This window comes from Oncorhynchus keta, chromosome 26 (assembly GCF_023373465.1).
Source record: "Oncorhynchus keta strain PuntledgeMale-10-30-2019 chromosome 26, Oket_V2, whole genome shotgun sequence".
NCBI classification, from domain to species: Eukaryota; Metazoa; Chordata; class Actinopteri; order Salmoniformes; family Salmonidae; genus Oncorhynchus; species Oncorhynchus keta.
The window spans coordinates 6,662,837-6,690,447 of NC_068446.1; the positions used below are offsets into that span (position 1 = coordinate 6,662,837).

General features: G+C 44.6%; 1 protein-coding gene across 1 annotated transcript; it reads left to right on the forward strand.

Annotated features, from left to right (window-relative positions):
* Positions 1-613: 613 nt before the first annotated feature.
* On the forward strand, positions 614-26,666 carry LOC118358626 (cilia- and flagella-associated protein 57-like). The gene is made up of 21 exons (XM_052481155.1): positions 614-777; positions 1,000-1,370; positions 1,772-2,034; positions 2,582-2,738; positions 2,950-3,242; positions 3,939-4,104; positions 4,230-4,343; positions 4,670-4,882; positions 6,929-7,102; positions 8,892-9,053; positions 9,352-9,507; positions 16,012-16,105; positions 16,331-16,521; positions 19,692-19,865; positions 20,613-20,771; positions 22,248-22,391; positions 23,036-23,152; positions 23,844-23,978; positions 24,066-24,209; positions 24,456-24,582; positions 26,281-26,666. Exons 1-21 carry the CDS (start codon positions 621-623, stop codon positions 26,472-26,474), a joined length of 3,705 nt encoding a protein of 1,234 aa, XP_052337115.1. The 5' UTR covers positions 614-620; the 3' UTR covers positions 26,475-26,666.
* Positions 26,667-27,611: the final 945 nt, after the last annotated feature.

The following is a 27,611-nucleotide window of genomic DNA, read 5'->3' on the forward strand; positions in this document are numbered from 1 at the left end:
CGACGTTTCTTTTTGCATTATTTACAGTTTTCCTGGATTTACAACTCATGGAGAAAAAAAAGACCAGAAGAGTCAGGACAAAAAAACATATTCAATTTACATTGATATGGGTGTATGCTTTAATCATTTATATTATTTTTTTTATTATGTAATTACGCATTGTATGAATGCTTTTCCATAGTGATAGAATGTAACAATAACATTCTATTCATATTACATTATATTCCACGCCTCGGAAAAAACATAGCATGTTAGTCTCTGAATGTATCAATGATTTAAAAAATAAATAATGGATAAGGAGTTGTGAGGAATCAACCATTTTTTCCCCAATAAAGGTAAGTAGCTTAGTTAAATAAGAATAATTACTTTTCAAAGTTGAATGTATGGTTCCAGGTAAGGCTATAAAAATGTGCCTATTGTAGATCAGGAGTTGTAGATGTAAATGTGCAGGTCCAATAGCGCAATTTCAGATCAAAGTGAAAAGGATCAATATGGTCTTAAATAATTTAATTAGTGTCCTTAAGAGTTTTGCTTGCCATATTTTTAAGATCAAAACCCTTCTGAAATAGTTTTTTCTTCTTCTGTCCTTTCACTGGCAGCTTTGATTTGACAACACTCTGATGTCTGCAGTGGTGGCCCAGTGCCACTACAGCTTTGGTTTGCAGAGGGGCGTGGCCAATAACCTGTTCTACTTTGATGAGCAGACTGTCATCTTCCCATCCGGGAACAACTGTGTTCGTTATAACATTGATCAGAAATGGCAGAGGTTCATCCCAGGTATCTGCATGCTCGCATCTCAGGAGTACAACAATATGGCTAGGGTCAGGGTGTGTTATAGTTGTTTAGTGTCTCTGACACTACATCACTTTCTCTGAAATCTATTCATAGACAAATTTAAACCTGACATACTTTTTTTGTTGTTGCTGTTAACAACCTGTTAAAGATATCCCTCTTCCAGTTATGTTGTCTTTGTGATTTATCTTTGATTTTGCTCCTTAGGTTTGGAGAGGAGTCAGGGAATGTATGCCCTGGCTATCAGCTCAAACCGCCGCTACCTGGCGGTGTCGGAGCGTGGAGAGAGGGCCACCATTACGGTGTACGACCTGCAGCACGAGCAGAGCCGGAAGAGGAAGGTGCTGAATGGAGGGGACATCCATGTCCAGGAGTTTGTCTCCATGGCCTTCTCCACCGACTCCAAGTACTTCATTGGCCAATCAGGAGCGCCAGACTACACCCTCTTCTACTGGATGTGGGAGAAGCAGAAGGTCATGGCCATGGTGAAGACCACTGTGGCCACTAATCCAGTCAACCAGGTGATGTCGGACTGCTCTCTTGTTATTGGGGCCAGGGAGTCCTTGGGCAAGGAAATGGTGATGTGGAATGATAAGTGTGGTCATTCAAAATTGCAGTGTTATTTTTCCATAGATAAGGCAGGGTTTCCCAACAAGCACCCAGAGAGGGGGGGGGGGGCGTTTGGCCTGTTTGTCATGGTGGGTCTCTAGTTTTTTTTCCCCTAGCACTGCACAGCTGGTTCAAATAGCAAACTTATCGTCAAGCTTTGATTATTTGAATCAGATGTGTAGTGCTAGGACAAAAAACTAAACGTGCACCCAGGGAGGGCCCCAGCACCGAGGTAAGGTAAGGTAAGGCAACAAATCGCATTCCGGGTCCTTGCTCCTTACTCTGTAATAGTATTCACTCTGTAGCTGATCACACACATACTTATTTACTTTCAAAAACTATATTATGATGGCACTGTCTATGTTTCCAGGTCAGCTTTAACCCATACGACAACACCCAGATCTGTGTGAGTGGGAATGGGGTCTTCAAGCTGTTCCGCTATGCAGAGGGGGTTCTGAAGCAGTCCGCCTTCCATAAGCAAGAGACTCATAACTTCCTATCCCATGCCTGGATGTCTGAGGAGAGGGTGATTGCAGGGACAGAAGCTGGGAGGCTGATGGTGTTTGAGTCTGGAGACCTCCGATGGGACATGAGTGTGACCACCAAGACCACCATGCCACAGGACCCAGACAGGTAGGCAGCGTAGCCTAGTGGTTAGAGCGTTGGACTAGTAACCGGAAGGTTGCGAGTTCAAACCCCCGAGCTGACAAGGTACAAATCTGTCGTTCTGCCCCTGAACAGGCAGTTAACCCACTGTTCCTAGGCTGTCATTGAAAATAAGAATATGTTCTTAACTGACTTGCCTGGTTAAATAAAGGTAAAATTAAAAATTAAAAAAAAAAATAAGGAGAGAGGCTTGTGCTGACACAGTAATAACCTACCTATCTACCATGAAATAAAATGTTACCAAATGAGCTGTTTTGGAAAGTTAGACCAATCTAAAGTGCTCTTGGATATCATACCACAGAGGCAGTTAGAGTCCAGTTTGGGCAACTTCTTTCATTGCACAGGGCACAGAACAGATGTCACACAATTTCCATGCCTGCTGTGTTTCGTTTTGCCTGCACACCTAAGAAGGTGAAAGCTGAAACGTCTGTGTATGTTACCGTCTGTGTATGTTACCGTCTGTGTATGTTACCTAATGCCGTAAAAATAATAATACAAATGAAATGTTTTACAGTGCAGAGGGAAATGATGAAGAGACCCCTCAGTTGCCACGGGTTACAGTCATCACAGCTTACTCGAAGGGCTTTGCCTGCTCGGCCGGTCCTGGGACTGTGTATCTGTTTGAGAGAACCGACGACAAGGACAACTACAGGAAGACCAGGGAGATCAGGGTGACCGAATGTATTTCACCAAACTATAACAATCACTCAAGCGAGCTGTATACTGCAAATCTACGCACCTTCTGTACAAATAGACTATTTGTAAAGAGGTTTCTGATAAGGTCTCTGCCTTTGTATTTATGCTTGTGTGTTTTGTATTAATGTAACTGTGTTGGGTGTGCATGTATATGTGTGTGTGTGTTCATGTATGTGTTCCATTCAGATCCCCCCAGACCAGTGCAGTCACGAGCCCAGCCATGCAGAGCAGCAGCAGATCGTCTCTCTGGTCATCAGTCCATCAGAGGAGACAGTAGTGACCAGCACAGATCGTGGTCAGCTCTACAGTATCACCCTGTCCTCTGCAGAGATGTGCAAGGGGGAGCAGGTCCAGTTTGAGTTCCTGTCCCACTCTTTCCACTCTGGGCCTATCACCGGCCTGTCCGTCTGCATCCGCAAGCCCATCATCGCCACCTGCTCCCTGGACCAGTCTGTACGCATTTGGAACGTTGAGACCAAGTAAGAGCTGCGGGATTCACAATCCCTTTTAATACAGATTTCCTGGAGTTAATGTCAAGTCTATACAGTGTCCCAGCCTGTGATGATTAACTCAGCTCCTTTGTTGTTTTAGACACTGAATGTTAGTTACAGTGTTAGTTACAGTATATCTGAGGGAAAAAAAATATTGGCTGGCTGTTAAGTTTTCTAGAGCCTATATTAGGTGTGTTTTTAGAGCCTATATTAGGTGTGTTTTTAGAGCCTATATTAGGTGTGTTTTTAGAGCCTATATTAGGTGTGTTTTTAGAGCCTATATTAGGTGTGTTTTTAGAGGCTATATTAGGTCTGTTTTTAGAGCCTATATTAGGTCTGTTTTTAGAGCCTATATTAGGTCTGTTTTTAGAGCCTATATTAGGTCTGTTTTTTTTCAAGCGTATATTAGCTCTGTTTTTAGAGCCTATATTATCTTTGTTTTTAAAGCCTATATTAGATCTGTTTTTAGAGCCTATATTGGATCTGTTTTTTAAAGCCTATATTAGATCTGTTTTTAGAGCCTATATTGGATCTGTTTTTTAAAGCCTATATTGAGTTGTTTTTTTAAAAGCCTATATTAGGTCTCTTTTTTAAAGCCTATATTAGGTTTGTTTTTTAAAGCCTTTATTAGGTCTGTTTTTTAAAGCCTTTGTTAGGTCTGTCTCCTTTCCATTCCCCCACAAGCACCCTCGAGCTGTATAAGGAGTTCCAGGAGGAGGCGTTCAGCATCGCCCTCCACCCGTTTGGCCTGTTTGTCATGGTGGGCTTCTCTGACAAGCTGCGACTCATGAACCTGCTCATAGACGACGTCAGGACCTTCAAGGAGTTCACCGTGCGAGCCTGTAGAGAGGTCAGAACGAAGAGTTCTCAGTGCCAACAGTGCCTCATTGTCGATAGCTGAACATCACTGGTACTCAAACATTGATTTCTAGCCATTCCAGCTCTTGCAGTGTACTGTATGCTTTTTCCTTTTAGTGTGCCTTCAGTCACGGAGGACACCTGTTTGCTGCGGTCAATGGAAACATCATCCACATCTACTCCACCACCACGTTCGAGAACGTCGTCAACCTCAAAGGACACAATGGGAAGGTTAGGAATGGTACACTGGGGGAGGGCACTGATGGTTTACCGTGTGATTCATCATCAGAGAGTAAGACCCTAGTTAGCAAGCTCTAACTAGCCCACGAGCAGCCCGCCTCCGGCATATTTTCTCGCCCACATCTGGCAGCCGCTTGACCAACCACAGTTCCAGTAGGCCTCACCTCAGGCCAACAGTTCCTGGCCATGTGACCTGACCAGGAAATACATTTTGGCCCTAGTTATAGCTTTAAGTTTTTCCTGGTCAGTTCACCTCGCAGAGATAACGTGACCGCAAGTGGGTATTTTGTTTGAGGCTCGCCTGTCACCATCTACAGGTGCGCTCCATAGCCTGGAGTGGTGATGACAGCAGGCTGGTGTCGTGTGGTATGGAGGGGGCTGTGTACGAGTGGAACACCCTGACCAGCAAGCGGGAGTCGGAGAGCGTCCTCAAGTCCTGCAGCTACACCAGCGTCACCATCTCCCCTGATGCCAAGACTATCTTCGCCGTGGGGAACGACTGTACCCTGAAAGAGATCCAGGCCTGTCAAGTGAGACCCTCCAAAAAGTGACATGCTTCTTCCCTCTAGGGAGTTTTTCCTGTACATTGCTTCTGCTTTGCTTGCTCTTTGGGGTCTAGGCTGGGTTACTGTAAAGCTTCTCTTGACAACTGCTGATATAAAACATTAGATTTAAATTGATTTGAAATGTCAGATACTCGGACAACTGCATATTAGTTTTGAGATATAGTCAGTTATAATGATGCTATGAAATTATATCAGGTTTGTCTTGTAATCAAATCAACAACAAAAAATGTCACATGCGCCGAATACGACAGGTGTAGTAGACCTTACCGTGAAATGCTTACTTACAAGCCCTTATCCAACAATGCAGTTCAAGAAATAGAGTTAAGAAAATATTTATTAAATAACCTAAAGTAAAAAAAAAAATTAAAAATAAAGAAGTAACACAAGAAAATTACATAACAATAACAAGGCTATATACTGGGGGTACCGGTACCGAGTCAATGTGCAGGGGTACAGGTTAGTCGAGGTCATTTGTAAAGTGACTGCGTAGATAATGAACAGCGAGTAGCAGCAGTGTAAAAACAAAGGTTGGGGGTTGTCAATGTAAATAGTCCAGGTGGCCATTTGATTAAGTGTTCAGTAGTCTTATGGCTTGGGGGTAGAAGCTGTTAAGGGGCCTTTTGCTCCTAGACTTGGCGCTTCGGTACCGCTTGCCGGGACTGGAGTCTTTGACATTTTTGAGACCTTTCTCTGACACCACCAGGTATATAGGTCCTGGATGTCTGTAGCGCCTTTACGGTCAGATGCCAAGCAGTTGCCATACCAGGCGGTGATGCAACAGGATTCTCTCGATGGTGCAACTGTAGAACATTTTGAGGATCTGGCTATAATAATAGCTATAAGATGGTTTTAATAATTGAGGGGTGCAGTTATAACTTATTAGCCAGTTCTAAAGTATCTTCTTATTCTTAGTGCGCAGAAGTTTCCTTCGAGAGCGGTACTATGCTGACTGTTTTGAGTTCATATTTTATTTCCCTTAACTCTTCATCACATTTTTTTGGATGGTGTCAGTTTCCAGCTGTGTGAAGTGAAGTTCTGAAAGGGAAATAAATAGTGTTTCCCTCTCCGTCATAATGACTGGGGCCAGAGAGTTGACGGCCGTCTTTCTGACAGTCTGTGAAACTAATCAGGAAAGAGGATACAGTCCGTCAGATAGAGGCCCTTTGAGTTATTCTGGGCTGCCGGAGCTTTGGAGAGAAGAACCCACAACAATCATAAACATCTCAATTTGGAAGAGTTTTTATCCAGTCCTGAATAGATCAGTGGTTTTGTTGGATGTTGGATGCCTTCATCCTTCCCCATTAGGCTATTTGTATTCCAAGTGTTGGTGAAGTAAACAACTTTCACCGACAGAATATATCCACTTCAATAAATGAGTCCCTCGGGGGTAACTTAGTTCTACTTAAAAATGTACATGTACACTCCTGGGTGAGGCTGGCATAATAACGCTAATGTTATTCATGAATGTTCACTTTACCTCTGCTGCATTTGTTTCTCGCCATCCCTTGATAGTACCCTTTATATGCTAGTCTTTATATGGTAGCCTTTATATGGTAGTCTTTATATGGTAGTCTTTATATGGTAGCCTTTATATGGTAGTCTTTATATGGTAGTCTTTATATGGTAGTCTTTATATGGTAGTCTTTATATGGTAGTCTTTATATTGTAGTCTTTATATGGTAGTCTTTATATTGTAGTCTTTATATGGTAGTCTTTATATTGTAGTCTTTATATGGTAGTCTTTATATGGTAGCCTTTATATGGTAGCCTTTATATGGTAGTCTTTATATGGTAGTCTTTATATGGTAGTCTTTATATGGTAGTCTTTATATGGTAGTCTTTATATGGTAGTCTTTATATGGTAGTCTTTATATGGTAGTCTTTATATGGTAGCCTTTATATGGGCTTTTCCTGGTTAAATAAAGGTTAAATAAATAAAACATTGGTAGCCTTTATATGCACATCCACTGTGTCCTCATCCCCTGGCTGTCCCTTCTCTCTCTCTGTCAGATCCTACGTGAAGTGCCCGCTGAAGATGTGGCTTATACCACCATCGCTATGTCCCGTTCTGGGCGCACGCTCTTCACTGGGACCTCCATCGGAACCATCAGGGCCATCAAGTACCCCCTGTCCACCCAGAAGGACTGGATCGAGTACCAGGCCCACTCTTCACCTGTCACCAAGGTAAGACTTGCAATACCTTCACAAAACAGTAAAATGCTGTGCATTGCAATGGAACACTACACCACAACGCATCACAATTTGAACCACAACAACAGAAAAACCGACACAACCTGTTTTACAAGCATTTCGCTACACCCGCAAAAACATCTGCTAAATATGTGTATGTGACCAATAACATCTGCTAAATAGGTGTATGTGACCAATAAAATTTGACTTGATTTGATTTTTGATGACGCGCTGAATTCAAGATTGATGGCAAAGGCCATTGATTTGAGTGCATTCGGGAAAGTATTCAGACGCCTTGACTTTGTCCACATTTTGTTACATTACAGCCTTATTCTAAAAATGATTCAAATAGTTTTTCCCTCATCAATCTACACACAATACCCCATAATGACAAAGCAAAAACTGTTTTTTTGTATAAAAAAATGTAACACTGAAATATCACAGTTACATAAGTATTCAGACCCCTTACTCAGTACTTTGTTGAAACACCTTTAGCAGCGATTCCAGCCTTGAGTCTTCTTGGGTATGACCCTACAAGCTTGGCACACCTGTATTTGGCGAGTTTCTCCCATTCTTCTCTGCAGATCCTCTCAAGCTCTGTCAGGTTGGATGGGGCACGTAGCGACACAGCTATTTTCAGGTCTTTCCAGAAATGTCCGAACGGGTTCAAGTCCGGGCTCTGGCTGGGCCATTCATGGACATTCAGAGACTTGTCCCGAAGCCACTCCTGCGTTGTCTTGGCTGTGTGCTTAGGGTCATTGTCCTGTTGGAAGGTGAACCTTCACTCCAGTCTGAGGTCCTGAGTGCTCTGGAGCAGGTTTTCATCAAAGATCTCTCTGAACTTAGCTCTGTTCATCTTTCCCTCGATCCTGACTAGTCTCCGAGTCCCTGCCGCTGACATCACCACAGCATGATGCTGCCACCACCATGCTTCACCCTAGGGATGGTGGCAGGTTTCCTCCAGATGTGACGCTTGGCATTCAGTTTCTCACGGGCTGAGAGTCTTTAGGTGCCTTTTGGCAAACTCTAAGCGGGCTGTCATGTACATTTTCCTGAGGAGTGGCTTCCATCTGGCTACTCTACCATAAAGACCTGATTGGTGGAGTGCTGCAGAGATGGTTGTCCTTCTGGAAGGTTCTTCCATCTTCACAGAGGAACTCTGGAGCTCTGTCAGAGTGACCATCTGGTTCTTGGTCACCTCCCTGACCAAGGCACTTCTCTTCCGATTGCTCAGTTTGGTCGGGTGGCCAGCTCTTGGATGAGTCTTGGTGGTTCCAAACTTCTTCCATTTAAGTATGATGGAGGCCACTGTGTTCTTGGGGACCTTCAATGCTGTAAAAATGTTTTGGTACCCTTCCCCAGATCTGTGCCTCGAAACAATCCTGTCTCTGAGCTCTATGGACAATTACTTCAACCTCATGGCTGGGTTTTTGCTCTGACATGCAATGTCAACTGTGGGACCTTATATAGACAGATGTGTGCCTTTTCCAAATATTGTCAAATCAATTGAATTTACTACAGGTGGACTTCAATCAAGTTGTAGAAACATCTTTAGGATGATCAATGGATGCATCTGAGCTCAATTTCAGTTTTTTATTATTTCTAATCGCCTTTTGCTTTGTCATAATGAGGTATTGTGTGTAGATTGACGAGGAAAAGTTTTATTTAGTCCATTTAAGAATAAGGCTGTAACGTAACATAATGTGGAAAAAGTCAAGGTGTCTGAATACTTTCCGAATGCACTGAACGGAGGTGTTGAAGTGTGTGTCCTCTCTGTGTTCAGATGGTGATCACTTTTGATGACCAGTACCTACTGACGGTTTCTGAGGACGGCTGTCTGCTCATCTGGAAGATCATAGACAAGGAGGGCCGCGGCCTGAAGAGAGACAAGGAGATCACCTACGCTGAGGAGATCCTCATCACCAAGTCAGACCTGGAGGAGAAGGTAGCCCACCATGGGGATTTTTGTAGCATTACACTGACTTGATACATGGGTTGGGTGTGTTCCATTATTGTAGGTTTGCGAGGGCCATGGTCACTCCTACTCTAACCTGATTAATCACATTATCCCTGTCCTCCTGTCCTCTTGTCCTCCTCTTCCTCCCCCTCTCCTCCCCTGCTCTCATGCCTACTTTTCTCTCTTCTCACACTCACTTCACTTCACTGCTACTACTCTTCTTCTCTCTCTCTACCTTGTCCCTCGCTCATTCTCTCCCTCACTACCTCCTCTCCTCCTATAACAGAACCAGGTGATGTTAGAGCTGAAGACACGTGTGGAGGAGCTGAAGATGGAGAATGAGTACCAGCTCCGTCTGAAGGACATGAACTACAACGAAAAGACCAAGGAGCTGTCAACTACGTTTGTTCGGCAGATGGAGTCGCTCAAGACCAACATACAGGCGAGACAGACAGGGCTTCAAGCATAATCAGTTACCTACAATAACCTGTTGACGGGTTAGGGTTCCCATTTGGGAACGACCCCCTCCCACGTTCAGCTGGAAGGTGGCGCATGGAACGCAAAAATATTCTTAGAAATATTTAACCTCCACACATTAAAAAGTCCAATAGCTCAAATGAAAGATAAACACCTTGTTCATCTACCCAGCAAGTCAGATTTCTAAAATGTTTTACGGCGAAAACATAGCATATATTTATGTCAAACCACCACCGAAAACACAGCTAATTTGCATAGCCAAGTTGAACAAAATATGCAATCAACAAACGCAGGATTAAAAGAAAAATAATGCACTAACCTTTTGAAAATCTCCATCAGATGACAGTAATAGAACATGTTACACAGTACATTTATGTTTTTTTCAATAATATGCCATTTATATCCATAAATCTCTGTTTACAATGACGCATTGTTCAAAAAATGCTACTCAAATGTCCTGAGAAATGACGATAGCACCGGCAGATAACGTCAGATAACAAGCAATACACATCATAAACTTTGACTAAATATACATGTTCTACATATAGATAGAAAGATACACTTCTTCTTAATGCAACCGCTGTGTTACATTTATTTTTAACGTTACAGAATTCGTTCACTAGGCTATAATATGAGACGGCGCTCAGAAATTAGCATTATGTCTCCTCTATCTTGGAGTCCACAGAAACCCAAATTTACCACATAAATATTCCCTTACCTTTGATGTTCTTCCATCAGAAGACCTGGAAGGAATTATACTTACCAAAAACAGCGTTTAGTTTTGAAGTCTGTGTCTTTAGGTTATCAAACGCGACATATTTCGGTTGAAATGCAGCCAAAATTCAAGTGGATGCGCACCAAAACGTCAAAATTACATATTATATGTCGACTAAACTGGTCAAACTAAGTTCAGAATCAAGCTTTAGCATGTTATAAAGGTGGACAACAATCCTTAGCACGAACAGAAACACACACATCGTTTAGTCAATCCTGGAAGAAAGAGAGCACTGGAGCCGAGGCGCGAATGAGAGTACCTGTTTTTTCGCGTGACCGGAAGGTCGCCAAAAGTCTCGTGAGCACGCGATTCTCACAATGAGAAGCCCCATTGAAAGCAGACATCGCGCTGAAGACAGAGAAACTGTTCCTGGGTCTGTAGCTGCTTGGGAAGGGTGGGGCGATGACATCAAAGTTGGGCCAACTTTTCTGATGACAAGAGAAAGTTTGGGAGAATGGCTGCCCTGAGAGTTCTGCTTTACATACAGACATAATGTAAACGGTTTTAGAAGTTTTAGAGTGTTTTCTATTCAATAATAATAATTATATGCATATATTAACAATTTTTGACAGATTTTTTTTCTGTTTACTATGGGCACGCAATTCCTCCAAAGGGGGCAGTAGTCAGCCCTATCTTTAACAGGTTTTAAACAACTTAACTAAATAAAGTACTTCATTTTAATAAATAACCGACATGAAACAAACAAGGACAGCGTCTGGACAGGGGAAACATAACAAAAGTAATGCTGACACAGCGATCAAACTGAGAAACAGACAGATATAGGAGATGGCATTCAACAAAGTAATAGCGCCCTCGAGCGCCAGGGAGGGAGAGCAGGCATGATAGTACTCATCAATTTGATTAAATTCATTTAGTAAATTAGAGTAATGAAGCTACATTTAGATGGTAAATAAGCTCTGAGATAAACACTAATATGGTATGAACTAGTATGGGAGACCGGGGGCAATTGTAAAAGGGACCTTGAATTTCTCCAAACAGAAACAAGCTAGAGTGATGAAACTATCTCAGCACATGCCCATTTAGGTTCTCTCCCTCACTATTTGCAGGTGAAAGTGGTTTTTACGACTGCTGCATTTTTCTTATACTGTCTTGAGCATTAATGTTCAAGAATTCAAACTATCGTCATTTTCATCACTATATGTTGGCTAAACATTGACATTGAAATGTTGGACATGTCACTATTGTTGTCCCTTGCTAGGCACATGAGATTTTGTCATTGCTACCGGGTTGGTGGCAATTGTAATGCAGTGTTAAAATAAACCCTAGCCAAGCAGATGAAAAAAAGTTATTAACTTTAGGATTGTACGAATTACACATTAATTATATGTGACGATCGTCTGAAGAAGTAGACCAAGGTGCAGCGTGGTAAGTGTTCTTGATCTTTAATACTCAGAAGACCAAACAAAAATAACAAACGGAATAACGAACGTCACGTTCTGCTGGCTTCACAGAGCTAAAAAAAAAACCAACAAGATCCCATAACATAGGTGGGAAAACAGGCTACCTAAGTATGATACCCAATCAGAGACAACGATAGACAGCTGCCTCTGATTGGGAACCACACTCGGCTAAAACCAAAGAAATACAAAACATAGAATGCCCACCCCACATCACACCCTCACCAAATAGAGAAATAAAACGTCTCTCTAAGGTCTGGGCGTGACATACTTTTTTTTTTAAACTATAGATTGCCAAAGAGGTGATAAACATATATTTCCATTTAACCAGGCAAGTCAGTTGAAGAACAAATTCTTATTTTCATTGACAGTCTACAGCAGCCAAACCTGGGCCAATTGTGCACCGCCCTATGGGACTCCCTATCACAGCCAGATGTGATACAGCTTGGATTCAAACCAGGGTATCTGTAGTGACACCTCTAGCACTGACATGCAGTGCCTTAGACTGCTGTGCCACTTGTGAGCCCAATATCAGTTGGGCACCATCAGACTATTCAAATGTTTTGAGAGGAACAGAATGACCATGCGGAAATAAGGATGTTACTGTAAATATTGGTTACACTCACATGAAAAAAATACTATAGTGTATTATGGTATAAATACTATAGTATTCACTGTTTTTATAGTCCCGTGCCTAAACCTCCAGCTGCGTACCCCCTCTAGCACTCTCAAATGTTGTTTTTTGCCATCATTGTAAGCCTGCCACACACACACACACTATACGATACATTTATTAAATATAAGAATAAGTGTGAGTTTCTCCTCAAGGAGAAAGCCTCCACTTCTATGTTGAAGATAATATAACAAAAATAATATTGTAAATACTACAGTAATGTCTGCAAAAACGCTACAGTAAATAGTACAGTATATTACAGTCCGCAAAAACCCTATAGTAAATACTACAAAATACTACAGTCCGCAAAAACCCTATAGTAAATACTACAAAATACTACAGTCCGCAAAAACCCTATAGTAAATACTACAAAATACTACAGTCCGCAAAAACCCTATAGTAAATACAAAAGAGCTCTTATAGGACCAGGGCAGGGAAGTTAGATGCAGGAGAGCAGAACTAGTAATAGGCGGAGCAGTTTAGTTCCAAAACCAACAGCATCAAGAAAATAACAGCTTAGGTACAAAACCTGACGCGCACCAGTCGACATGTGCACAAGTACTTACAAACAAACAATACCACACAAAGACATGGGGGGAACAGAGGGTTAAATACACAACACGTAATGTGGGAAATGAAAACCAGGTGTGTGGGAAAACAAGACAAAACAAATGGAAAAGTGGATCGGTGATGGCTAGAAGACCGGTGACGTCTACCGCCGAACACTGCCCGAACAAGGAGAGGAACTGACTTTGGTAGAAGTCGTGACAGTACCCCCCCCCCCTCCAGCAGCGCGCTGACACCGGCCTCCGGGACGACCGGGTGGGTGAGGCGTAGGGGCGATCCGGACGGAGACGGTGGAACTCCCGCAGCATTGAAGGGTCCAACACCTCCACCGGAACCCAGCATCTCTCCTCCGGACCATACCCCTCCCAGTCCACAAGGTACTGAAGTCTCCTTGCCCGACGCCTCAAATCCAGTATGGATCGAACGGAGTACGCCGGGGCCCCCTCGGAGGAACCTCCCGCACCTCAGACTCTTGGAGCGGGCCAGCCACCACCGGCCTGAGGAGAGACACATGGAACAATGGGTTAATACGGTAATCGGGGGGGGGGCTGTAACCTGTAACTCACCTCGTTCGGTCTCCTCAGGACTTTAAATGGCCCCAAAAACCGCGGCCCAGTTTCAGGCAGGGCAGGCGGAGGGGCAGGTTTTGGGTCGAGAGCCAGACCGGTGAACACCTGTGAACACCAGGGCCTCACTGCGGTGACGGTCTGCGCCGGATTTCTGGCACAGCATGGCGCGCTGAAGGTGGGCGGCGTCGTCCACTGCAGGAGCCTCGGTCTGACTCTGATGCCAAGGAGCCAAGGAGCCAGAACCGGCTGGTACCCCAGTACACACTGAAAGGGGGAGAGGTTAGTGGAGGAGTGGCGGAGCGAGTTCTGGGCCATCTCTGCCCAGGGCACGAACGCTGCCCACTCCCCCGGCCGGTCCTGACAATAAGACCTCAGGCATTCCCTTGGCAGCAAGAGCCTCTCAGTGGATGCTGCCGCGTCGGGAGCAACTGCTTGCACGTGCGTTACCACTCCACTATGTCTCCCTGTGATGGCTTTTGCGCCATCAGTACGGATACCAACACATCTTGACCACCAATGTCCATTTGATGTCACAAAGGTGTCCCGTACTTTAAAAATATCCTATCATGTTGTCCTGATTTACAGAAGAGGATGTCTTCCTTAATTGAGCCCCCATGAATGCAACGGACACTCACCAGGAGCTGTGCCAGGCCCGCCACGTCTGTTGACTCATCCAGCTGTAACGCATATAATTCACTGGCTCGTATACGAAGCAGTAATTGTTTCAAAACATCTCCTGCCATGTCACTGATGCGTTGTGAAACAGTGTTGTTTGATGAAGGCATTGTCTGTATAGTTTTTTGGGGCCTTTTCCCCCCAGCATTGTCACAGCCATATCCGCGGTAGCAGGAAGGATTAAGTCCTCCACAATAGTATGGGGCTTGCCTGTCCTAGCCACTCGGTAGCTCACCATATAAGACACTTCTAACCCCTTCTTATTAATGGTCTCTGTTGCTTTTATACATGTCTTACAATTAAAAAAACTCCTGTGTCTTATTTTTAAAATTGTCATGTTTCGTTTTCAAAATTTCTGCGAGAGAGTAACGGTTAATGTGATTGGATGTTAATTATTTGACTTGGCTTCCTGTATTTGACATTGTGTTGTTATTTCGCTGAACACTTGATGGTTTCGTTTGATTTTTGGCAGTGAAACGAGGCTACTCAGGCAAGAAAAAGAACTCACCCAAATGTATAGCCCCGTTGGAAAATATAAATGTACTCCCCAGTTTGGGAATACCTGCTTTACAGTATACTACAACATTCTGTTGTTAGTACTACACATGATCTACAGGAGGTTGGTGGTAACTTAATTGGGGAGAACGGGCTCGTGGTAACGACTGGAGAGGAATCAGTGGAATGGTATCAAATACTGTACATCAAACACAAGGTTTCCAGGTGTTTGATGCCATTCCATTTGCTCCGTTCCGGACATTATTATGAGCTGTTGTCCACTCAGCACCCTCCACTGACATGATTGAGGGATATTGCAGGGTGTAGTATAGTATTCTACAGTTTACTAAAGATGTCTATTGTAAGTACTGTAGTATTCTATAGTAAACTGTAGTATTTTTGTGGGCGTATATATAAATAATAATATTTATTTCAAAAGCATTACTTATGTCTATGATAATTCATAAACATTAGTTTCTTTTTAAAGTTAAGTGAATGTATTTGGTTTATTTTTCAGGAGTTACATTTGACCCCAGCTATTGTTACTGAAACAGATGTATTGTACGTTCCTTATATATATATATATATATATATATTTTTTTTTTAAAGTGATCGGCCTAGTTCAAGTGGTCTCAATTGCCCCTGGTCTCCCCAACATTTGATTTACCTTGTACCAAATAACTCTGAGTCTGTTTACTGTACTGTACTGTCTTTGGAACAAAAGGGTCCCACAAAAGAGTTCTTTGTTGGGGGATAGGGTTCTACCTAGAACCTTTAACATCCTAAGGGACCGTTTTGGAGGATAATTCTTTGTAAGGCAAGAGGGGTTCTACATAGAACCATATATCATATTTCACAGCATGCGCTAATGAAGGGTGATTTTCAGAATAGTTTGTTTAAATATCTATGTCTTTCCATGTACAATGAATGGTTGATTATAAAGAACATTCTAGGTAGAACCTTCTGCAAATGGTTCTACCTAGCAGCAAAAAGGAACAAAACGAAGAACCATTTATGGTTCTACTTGGCACCTTTTTTTCTAAGCGTGTAGCTCAGTATAATACTTTTAACACGGTTTAACTTTCAAAAGTGTTCTACTCTCATTATGGTATGCACTGAGTGTACTTTGCCTTGTAAGAGTCGGCCTTGATAAGAGCTACTGCTAGATCGATACATGGAAATGAGAATTGAAAGTGGCTCTGGCTGGGCTGGCGTAAGGTGAACACCTCAGTGAGGTGCATGTGCAGAGATATTCCTCTCCACCATTCTTCATCCCTCTGTCCATCTCTCCCGTCAGATCCTGAAGACAGAGAGAGACAATATGGAGGTAGCTAATCAGGAGACCATGTCCGAGGTCATGGAGAAACACTCAAAAGAGCTGCAGGATATGGGTACGTTCTGTTCTATTCTGTTCTATTCTATGCTATTCTCAGTTCTTGTCCATCTTTCAGAAGAAAACAAAAGTGACCTTTAAGTTTGTAGTCAAGAGACTTGAATGAGACTTGAATGACTCCCATTGCAGTGTGTACATTGACAGCAGCACATGATAGCATTGACTGTGTTTGATCCAAGGTCCTCATTGGATATCTTCTCTGTCTCTCTCTGCGTTCCCCTAGAATCGGCCAACAGTCAGAAGCTGATGCTGGAATATGAGAAGTACCAGGAGCTGCAGTTCAAGTCTCAGCAGATGCAGCAGGACTACGAGAAGCATCTGCAGCAGATGGACGAGAGCAAGACTGCTGCCCTGGAGGAGCTCACCCTCTACTACGAGGGAAAGATGCAGGAGAAACTACTGGTGCTGGAGCAGGTAGTGGATACTAGGATGTCAACGGGTTGTATGGGGACGTTTGGAGGTGGGATTTGCGGCTTTATATAGTGTCCTCACAGATAGGGTCCTGTTTTTTCCCCTCACCAGGAATAACCTGGGGTTAGCGCCCAGAGTTCTCCCTGGTCAGATCATGTGGTCCGGAAAAACTCCTGGCTTTACTTCAAGGCGATGTAGTCTAGTCAAGCATTTAGCGGCAACCTTCACCCTCTCCTTTCTGTCCTCCCTTTCTCCTCTCCTCCCTGCTGTGACACTGATTGGAAGCGAAGAGACAAATGAATATCGGAGCACCAGGTTCTCCAATCGAGGATGTCTACGGAATCTTTAAGGAAATACGACGTCAACTCTCATCATTGCTAATGGGGGTGTGAGTGGCGGGGTGGGGTATGTGGGGGGCGCAACACTGGGCCTGCATAACCACCTCATTATTTCATTCTGAGAGAGAGAGAGAGAGAGAGAGAGAGAGAGAGAGAGAGAGAGAGAGAGAGAGAGAGAGAGAGAGAGAGAGAGAGAGAGAGAGAGAGAGAGAGAGAGAGAGAGAATATTTTAAGATCCCCTTTATTGGGTAAAGACCCCACACTACAATACATCACATTACCATTTAGCCTTCAGATGTCATACTCAAGAAATAATCACGAAAGCACAACAAGTTGACAAGACACTGGAAGAGAACCCTCCTGGAAGGATTCACAGAACACTTCACCCCCCCCCACCCCACCCAATACATTCCCTCCCACCCACTTCATCCCCCCACCACCCAATACATTCCCCCACCCAATACAACCCCCCACCCAATACATTCCCACCCACTTCATCCCCCCCCACCCAATACATTCCCAGAAACATGTGTAAAAAGTCTGATGGCAAACCATGAATACCAGAGGAGATCTGTATAACTGCAGTGGACAGTTCCTGCAGAGTAATGTCCGAGTCCAAAGCAGCTCTCTGCTCAGGGCCCAGTTTAGGAAGTCCTTGAAGGAACTGTGCAGCGCACACAGAGTCACAGTCTTCCGCCCTGTAGAGAGCAGAATAGAAATCCCCGGCATGGATTTGCGCTGAGATACCGACCACTCTAGATTAAAAAAGAAAGCGCAAAGAGCGACCATATCCCCGAGAGAGAGTAGCAAAACGAGACTTCTCATGTAAGAATGACCCCAGTATTTCCCCAGTAAAGTTATGTCTAGAACAGAGCCATTCTGAGTGGGCAGTTTCAGTTCAATAGTTTATATTCTGCTCAAGTACTCTTGACAGTTTCGTCCTTCATCCCTTGTGGCTCAGTTGGTAGAGCACGGCGCTTGCAATGCCAGGGTTGTGGGTTCAATTCCCATGGGGGGGGCAGTATAGGAATGTATGGCCTCACTCTTTATTGTAAGTCGCTCTGGATAAGAGCATCTGCTGAAATTAACAAAAAAAAATACAAAAAAAAAGAATCTAAATAGTACATGGAGAAGTATACTGTTGACGGGCCTTCCCAACCTTCCACCATTGACTCTAAGTTCCCCTTTGTAGCTCTCCACAGGGCCTGCATAATCACCTTAATATTTAACTCTGTAGAGAGAGATTTGCTACCTCTTTCGCCTTCCCTTTTTCTTTCTCGATCACATTTTTCTTTTTAAATACAGAGCGACTAACTGTTAGTGCGTTCATCTTAAGATACACCACATGACCAAAAGTATGTGGACACCTGCTTGTCAAAACATCTCTTTCCAAAATGATGTGCATTAATATGGAGATTGTCCCCTCCTTTGCAGCTATAACAGCCTCCACTCTTCTAGGAATCATGTCAACTAGATGTTGGAATACTGCTGCGGGGACCTGCTTCCATTCAGCTACAAGAGCATTAGTGAGGTCGGGCACTGATTGTTGGGCGATTAGGCCTGGCTTGTAGTCGGCGTTCCAATTCATCCCAAAGGTGTTCGATGGGGTTGTGGTCAGGGCTATGTGCAGGCCAGTCTTCTACACCGATCTCTACATACCATTTCTGTATGGACCTCGCTTTGTGCATGGGGGGCATTGTCATGTTTAAACAGGAAAGGGCCTTTCCCAAACTGTTGCCACATAGTTGGAAGCACAGAACCGTTGAATGTCATTGTATGCTGTAGCGTTAAGATTTCCATTCACTGGAACTAAAACAGCCACAGACCATTATTCCTCCTCCACCAAACTTTACAGTTGGTACTATGCATTAGGGCAATTAGCGTTCTCCTGGCATCTGCCAAACCCAGATTCACCCGTCGGACTGCCAGAAGGTTCATCACTGCAGAGAACGCGTTTCCACTGCTCCAGAGTCTAATGGAGGTGAGCTTCACACCACTCCAGCCAACGCTTGGCATTGCGCATGGTGATCTTAGGGTTGTGTGCGGCTGCTCGGCCATGGAAACCCATTTCATGAAGCTCCCGACAAAACAGTTTTTGTGCTGATGTTGCTTCTAGAGGCAGTTTGGAACTCGGTTGTGAGTGTTGCAACCAAGGACAGACGAGGTACACGCTACACGCTACATGCTTCAGCACTCAGCGGTCCCATCCTGTGAGCTTGTGTTACCACTTCGCTTCGTTTCTCCTAGATGTTTCCACTTCACAATAACAGCACTTACAGTTGACGGGGGCAGCTCTAGCAGGGCAGAAATTTGACAAACTGACTTGTTGGAAAGGTGGCATCCTATGACGGTGCCACGTTGAAATTCACTGAGCTCTTCAGTAAGACCATTCTACTGCCACTGTTTGTCTCTGGAGATTGCATGGCTGTGTGCTCAATTTTATACACCTATCAGCAGCGGGTGTGGCTGAAATAGCCAAATCCACTAATTTGAAGGGGTGTCTACATGAGTGTATATATACTGTATAGTGTAGCTAGGTGAGACATCCACATCTCAGTATTTTTTTAAAATAAAGTAGCTATCAGCAAAACCAGTACTGGTAAAACAAAGTTAAGTATTAGTACACGAAAGGCAAGGGTAAGGGTGTTGTTTATTTTTTTGTGGGGGGTGGGGGGTGAGGGGTGGTTGCTGTGGGAATATTTAAGTTACTCTTTGAAGAGGGTAGGGTTTCAGATGTTTTCGAAAGATGGACAGGGACTCTGCTGTCCTAGTGTCAGAGGGAAGCTTGTTCTACCATCTCCCACTTATTTCTCGCTCCCTCCCTACCCTCTGTAGTGCCAGGAGGAGTCTCGTATCCAGGCGAGGGAGTTTGAGGAGAGCAGGAAGCAGATGGAGGAGGATGGGGACAGGGAGATCCAGGACATCAGGGTCCGCTACGAGAGGTGGCTGAGGGACGAGAGGGAGACCAACATGCGCATGAAGAGTGACACCGGCATCATGAAGAAGAAGGTAGAGACATGATCTTCTCGCTCCCACTCCTCCAATCTCTCTCAAAAGTTTCCTTGATTCCTTTTGTCCTTTTGTCCTCTTGCCTTCTTCTCAGAACATCAGAGGGATAAGAGGAGAGCAATTGGAGGAGAAGATCAGAGGCTCCTCTCCAACGCTCTCCTCGCTTTCCTCTGATAATTTGAGAAGGAAGTGGGGAGAGAACAGGAGGATGCAAGATTCACCCCTACTTTTCTTCCAAGTCCCATCCCATCCTACACACCCCACTCAACCCTCTCCCACCTAGCCCCTGCCTGCCTTTTCATCACACCTCCCAGTCAGCTCTTCTCTCCCAGCCTGCAGTGTGGTAGATCATAATTACAGCCAATCAGACTGCAAGCAGGGCATGTCCGTCTGTCCACAGTTAGGCTCTAATGCGCTCCCTCTGCATGCTCACTCAATATCACAGGGATCACTTTAATGGAAAGGGATGACGTTGAATCAGATCCTCTGCACATTCAGCCGTCCTATACACCCGGTCCCACCCTGTCTATATGTTGTCTTTTTTTGTCTCCTTCCCTTTCTTCCTAGATCAAGTCTGGCCATTTTTACTATCCAATATGGTTTTGGATGTGGAGGCCTTGTTATGGGTTATGGAAGCTAAAAAGAATATGACCGTTGTGTAAGGGACAATGAGTTATGACTGGTGACTGATGACATTTTCCTCCTCTACCCCTCCCTCCCTCACACACACACACACACACACTGCAGTTCAGCAGCCTCCAGAAGGATATAGACAACAGCAACGTGGAGATGGAGAGGATGAAGTTGGAGCAGCAGAAGCTACAGGCCATCGTCAAGTCCTTGGAAAAGGACATCCTGGCTCTGAAGAAAGCGATCCAGGAGAGGGACGAGACCATCCAAGACAAGGTGAGTGAGTGGCTGGGGTGAGGGGTTCAAGAGGTGCAGGGGGTACAGCAAGATGCCGAGGAAAGGAGAGGGTTAGTTTTGTTCCAAAAGCAGCGAGGCTTTTGGAACAGAAACATGGAAGGTACAGGTGACTGGACGTCACTGAAACTGTCAAAACACTGAGGAAAAGGAACAACAGTCTGTTTTCTACTCGTATGACTGTGTTCCAGTTCAATGTGTTCCAACGCCCCTCTCTCAGAATCAAACACAGTCAACTCATACGCTGTTATAGATTGTCCATCAAAAAGTTTCCTCTCCCCCAGCCAGCCATTCATCCTGACTGAGTCCCAGTGCCATGCATCACACCAGGCGAGGTGACTGTAAGACTCCCCCGGCGCAAAACAGCACTGAGCCTTGAGAAGTGAAGGTCCACTAATGACTAATCCCACTCAGACACCTGCTCTGTGAGCACGAACTCACAGACGCACACACGCGTACGTGCATAGGTGCACACACGTGCACGCAGGCATGCACAACATGTGCCAGCGCGTAAAACCTCCTTGACAACACGCATGCTGCTGTTAGCGCTATTGATGTGTGAGACACTGTAGCTTGTTATTTCCCTTAAAGAGCATGTACATATTTTACCCTCAGTGTTATGAGGGGTAGACAGGGGAGAAAGGCATTTGCATCTCTCTCTGTTGGCTCTTTGTGCATACAGGGAAACTTAATTAGTGTGTAAATGTCACAGATGCTGTCCTATGAAAAGATCACCCCCACCTACACACACACACACACACACACACACACACACACACACACACACACACACACACACACACACACACACACACACACACACACACACACACACACACACACACACACACACACACACACACACACATACACACACACACACTCACACACACACAAGATTAAACGGTTTCAAACAGCTAATTGGACAGGGAGTAAATTCAAACAAAATGGTTCTGCATCAAAAGAGGATCCCCTCAGTTCATTTGAAACACCTTCCTCTTCATGAATAAAGATTCACACTCAGCAGCAATAACCTTGGCATCTGTTGTTCCTATGCTCTCTTGTCTGGTTTGCTCGGCTTGTCTCTAACGATAATACATTTGAACTTTAAGAGGTGCTGCCCAGAAGTTAAGCCGAACATTTAGATTTGGATCACCAAAGGGCTTTTATTGTTTAACTACCTATACAAAATTACATTTCCTATCAATTTCATGGGATCAAAGTTTGGAAGAGGACCATGAACATAATTTAACTTGAAAAAAGTGACTATAAAAATCTCATGGCTGTTAAATGTGTAGTCTGTTAGTGTGAATACAAACATAACTTTATACAGAGATCTGAAGTCTATTTATGCTTTCTTACCAACTCCTATTGTTGTTGCGTGACAATGAGTTGGCAAGACAGCACAAACAGATCTGGGACTAGGCTAAAGTCTTGTCCTGTTCCTGTGTACTGTAGGAGAAACGCATCTATGATCTGAAGAAGAAGAACCAGGAGCTGGAGAAGTTTAAATTTGTCCTGGACTACAAGATCAAAGAGCTGAAGAAACAAATAGAGCCCAGAGAGAATGATATCAAGGAGATGAAGGAGCAGATCCACGAGGTGAAACAAGATGGCTTCTCTTCTTCCTCCTTTATCAGCTCTTTAACGGGATAACTGCCATTTTTGAAATTGTTGAAAACCATCACTGAAATGTCCCTTGAATACATGCATTCTATCGGCGGTTGTCCACAGTAGGCTAACTGAAATGTCCCTTTGATTAGAATGAAAATTCAATATTCACAGAAAAAGAAATCAGTTCCTACTTTTGTACTTGTCACCATTGATATTTTTTGAAAGCGCCTGCCAACTTCAGGCCCTTTTCATCAACATGGAAATGAGCACTGGGGTCCATATCGATTTAGGGTTGATCAGGGGTTAGATGAGTCCTATAGATCAGTTGTGTGAGATAGAGGGAGGTGGAAGAGAGTGGAGAATATGGAGATCAAAGCTATGCCCCCCCCACCCCCCCACACACACACACACTCTACCTACACTCACACTTGTATTTTCCTACTAGCACTGACTTCACACATAACTACTTAATGCGAGAGAAAAAAATTACTTACCATGACTGTGATAATGTGGCTGTCTCGCCTAGCTGTCATTAGATGACTGCACTAACTGAGTTGCTCTGGATAAGAGTGTCTGCTAAATGTATTTTTAAAAACGATGTAAAAAGGCTATTGGCTTCCGGTAACTTGTAGATGGAGGAGGAGCTGGATACCTTCCACAAGAAGAACACTCAGGGGGAGCTGGACATCGCTGAGCTGAAGCTCAAACTCACCACCACTGACAAGGAAATGCACAAGGGCCTGCAGAAGGTGTGTACTGTATATGTAGCAAGAGAGAGAGAGAGAGAGAGGTCCATACGTTTATATTTGTGCCTTTATCTTTGTCTGAATATCAGTGTCACCCAATGTGTCTGACAAGTTCACGATCTTCACCCACAGTCTCACCTCCATCCCTCACTTTTCCTCCCTTCTCCACAATATTCACCCACAGTCTCACCTCCATCCCTCACTTTTCCTCCCTTCTCCACAATATTCACCCACAGTCTCACCTCCATCCCTCACTTTTCCTCCCTTCTCCACAATATTCACCCACAGTCTCACCTCCATCCCTCACTTTTCCTCCCTTCTCCACAATATTCACCCACAGTCTCACCTCCATCCCTCACTTTTCCTCCCTTCTCCACGATATTCACCCACAGTCTCACCTCCATCCCTCACTTTTCCTCCCTTCTCCACGATATTCACCCACAGTCTCACCTCCATCCCTCACTTTTCCTCCCTTCTCCACAATATTCACCCACAGTCTCACCTCCATCCCTCACTTTTCCTCCCTTCTCCACAATATTCACCCACAGTCTCACCTCCATCCCTCACTTTTCCTCCCTTCTCCACAGTCTTCAGCCACAGTCTCACCTCCATCCCTCACTTTTCCTCCCTTCTCCACAGTCTTCACCCACAGTCTCACCTCCATCCCTCACTTTTCCTTTCTTCTCCTTCTCAGGTGAGAGATGTGGAGGCCCTGGTACGCAGGTTCAAGACGGACCTCCATAACTGTGTGGGGTTCATCCAAGAGCCCAAGAGGCTGAAGGAGAGCATCAGAGACCTGTACGACCGCTACGCACAGCAGAGTGACGTGGTGAGACAGCGTTGGCTACTGTGTGCTCCTGTTAAGAAGAAGTGAACGAATACACTTCTTTAAATGGCTGCTCTTCATGTCTCTCAGCTGGATAAAGTTAGTGTGGACCCAAACGTCCAGAGGGAGTACGCTAGGCAAAGGGACCACCTGGAGAGGAACGTGGCGTCCCTGAAGAGGAAGCTGGCCCAAGACAGCGTGGTCCACCATGCTGACAACGTCAAGATCATGCAGGTGACAGAGACGAGACTTCTCAGAAAGGACTATTGGGTTAGGTGGATAAGTGTGTCTGTGTGCCCAAAACTATTTTCATATGATTTGTGGATTTGGTTTCATTCCCGTTTATAATGACACCCTAAAACGAGGCTTGTCGTTTTAATGTCGTAGTCCTTGACTGGCTGTCAGACAGACGGACGGACGGACTAATTGACTGACTGGATTACTTGATTGCTTAATTGGATAATTGATTGGTTGCTACAGGAGAACGTGACTCTGATCAGTGAGGTCAACGACCTGCAGCGGCAGCTGCATCTGGCGCGCTCCCAGGTCCATGACTACAAGAGTCTGATGAGAAAGAAGGACTTGAAGCAGACCAACACACTCAAAGGTGACTCTCTTTCTCTCTCATCTCTCTGATTTACAGGAAAGAGAATAGAGTGCAGCGTTCTACTCATTGGAAAGATTGGTTGAGTTAAGTTCCCTGAACTTTTCTTTGAGGTAGAGCGTCCATATTTCTAGCCACTGGGTGTCACTGTGTGTATGGTCTGTATAATAACTTTTATATTCATATACAGTTGAATCCAGAAGTTTACATACACTTATGTTGGAGTCATTAAAACTCGTTTTTCAACCACTCCACAAATTTCTTGTTAACAAACTATAGTTTTGGCAACTCGGTTGGACATCTACTTTGTGCATGATACAAGTCATTTTTCCAACAATTGTTTACAGACAGATTATTTCACTTATAATTCACTATATCACAATTCCAGTGGGTCAGAAGTTTACATACACTAAGTTGATTGTGCCTTTAAACAGCTTGGAAAATTCCAGATAATTATGTCATGGCTTTAGAAGCTTCTGCTAGGCTAATTGACATAATTGAGTCAATTGGAGGTTTACCTGTGGATGTATTCCAAGGCCTACCTCAGTGCCTCTTTGCTTGACATCATGGGAAAATCAAAAGAAATCAGCCAACACCTCAGAAAGACAATTGTAGACCTCCACAAGTCTGGTTCATCCTTGGGAGCAATTTCCAAACGCCTGAAGGTACCACGTTCATCTGTACAAACAATAGTATGCAAGTATAAACACCATGGGACCACGCAGCTGTCATACCGCTCAGGAAGGAGACGCGTTCTGTCTCCTAGAGATTAACGTACTTTGGTGCGAAAAGTGCAAATCAATCCCAGAACAACAGCAAAGGACCTTGTGAAGATGCTGGAGGAAAGGGGTACAAAAGTATCTATATCCACAGTAAAACGAGTCCTATATCGACATAACCTGAAAGGCTGCTCAGCAAGGAAGAAGCCACTGCTCCAAAACCGCCATAAAAAAGCCAGACTACGGTTTGCAACTGCACGTGAGGACAAAGATCGTACTTTTTGGAGAAATGTCCTCTGGTCTGATGAAACAAAAATAGAACTGTTTGGCCATAATGACCATTGTTATGTTTGGAGGAAAAAGGGGGAGGCTTGCAAGCTGAAGAACACCATCCCAACCGTGAAGCACAGGGGTGGCAGCATCATGTTGTGGGGGTGCTTTGCTGCAGGAGCGACATGTGCACTTCACAAAATAGAAGGCATCATGAGGTATTATTGTGGGAAGCTTGTGGAAGCCTACCTGAAACATTTGACCCAAGTTAAACAATTTAAAGGCAATGCTACCAAATACTAATTGAGTGTATGTAACTTCTGACCCACTGGGAATGTGATGAAAGAAATAAAAGCTGAAATAAATAATTCTCTCTACTATTATTCTGACATTTCACATTGTTAAAATAAAGTGGTGATCCTAACTGACCTAAGACAGGGAATTTGTACGAAGATAAAATTTCAGGAATTGTGAAAAACTGAGTTTAAATGTATTTGGCTAAAGTGTATGTAAACTTCTGACTTGGGTGTATGTAAACTTCCAACTGTAAGTGCTTAAGAAGTGGGTGTCTGGTCACTGTTTCATCCCAAGAAGGCATACGTTGTTTGGGGTAAATCCTAAGAATTTAGGGTAAAGTCCTATTGGTCTACTTCTACTTCCCAATAAAGTAACTCCTGCATGATCTCACTCTGTATTTGGTCCCTATACCCAGCCCTGCTGTCTCCCAGGGCCAACCCCAGTAACATGGTGGTCCGTCTGAATGAGGAGGACGAAGGGGACCGCATCATCCAGCTGCAGCGCCTAGAGATCCAGAGACTGAGAGAAGAGATACATGTCCTGATGAAGATACACCCCTACAGACCCCCCTCCACCGCCAAGCTACCCTCCCTCCAAACCAACACATAACCACCACCACCCCCTACAGACCACCCTCCACCGCCAAGCTATCCTCCCTCCAAACCAACACATAACCACCACCACCACCCCTACAGACCCCCCTCCACCGCCAAGCTACCCTCCCTACCCCTCCCTCCAAACCAACACATACCCACCACCACCCTCCCTCCAAACCAACACATAACCACCACCACCACCCCTACAGACCCCCCTCCACCGCCAAGCTACCCTCCCTACCCCTCCCTCCAAACCAACACATAACCACCACCACCACCCCTACAGACCCCATCCACCGCCAAGCTACCCTCTCTCCAAAGCAACACATAACCACCACCACCACCCTCTCTCCAAACCAATACATAACCACCACCACCACCCTCTCTCCAAACCAATACATAACCACCACCACCACCACCCTCTCTCCAAACCAATACATAACCACCACCACCCTCTCTCCAAACCAACACATAACCACCACCACCACCACCCTCTCTCCAAACCAACACATAACCACCACCACCACCACCACCCTCTCTCCAAACCAATACATAACCACCACCACCCTCTCTCCAAACCAACACATAACCACCACCACCCTCTCTCCAAACCAACACATAACCACCACCACCACCACCACCCTCTCTCCAAACCAACACATAACCACCACCACCACCACCCTCTCTCCAAACCAATACATAACCACCACCACCCTCTCTCCAAACCAATACATAACCACCACCACCACCACCACCCTCTCTCCAAACCAATACATAACCACCACCACCACCCTCTCTCCAAACCAACACATAACCACCACCACCCTCTCTCCAAACCAATACATAACCACCACCACCACCCTCTCTCCAAACCAATACATAACCACCACCACCCTCTCTCCAAACCAACACATAACCACCACCACCACCCTCTCTCCAAACCAATACATAACCACCACCACCCTCTCTCCAAACCAATACATAACCACCACCACCACCCTCTCTCCAAACCAATACATAACCACCACCACCACCCTCTCTCCAAACCAATACATAACCACCTCACCACCCTCTCTCCAAACCAACACATAACCACCACCACCACCACCCTCTCTCCAAACCAATACATAACCACCACCACCCTCTCTCC

Bases quoted from the DNA above. Each gene is read 5' to 3' on its own strand.
- LOC118358626 (XM_052481155.1), top strand. From the start codon at position 621: ATGTCTGCAGTGGTGGCCCAGTGCCACTACAGCTTTGGTTTGCAGAGG. The intron at 2,739-2,949 runs GTGACCGAATGT...TGTTCCATTCAG, and splicing joins GGAAGACCAGGGAGATCAGG to ATCCCCCCAGACCAGTGCAG. The intron at 24,210-24,455 runs GTGACAGAGACG...TGGTTGCTACAG, and splicing joins ACAACGTCAAGATCATGCAG to GAGAACGTGACTCTGATCAG.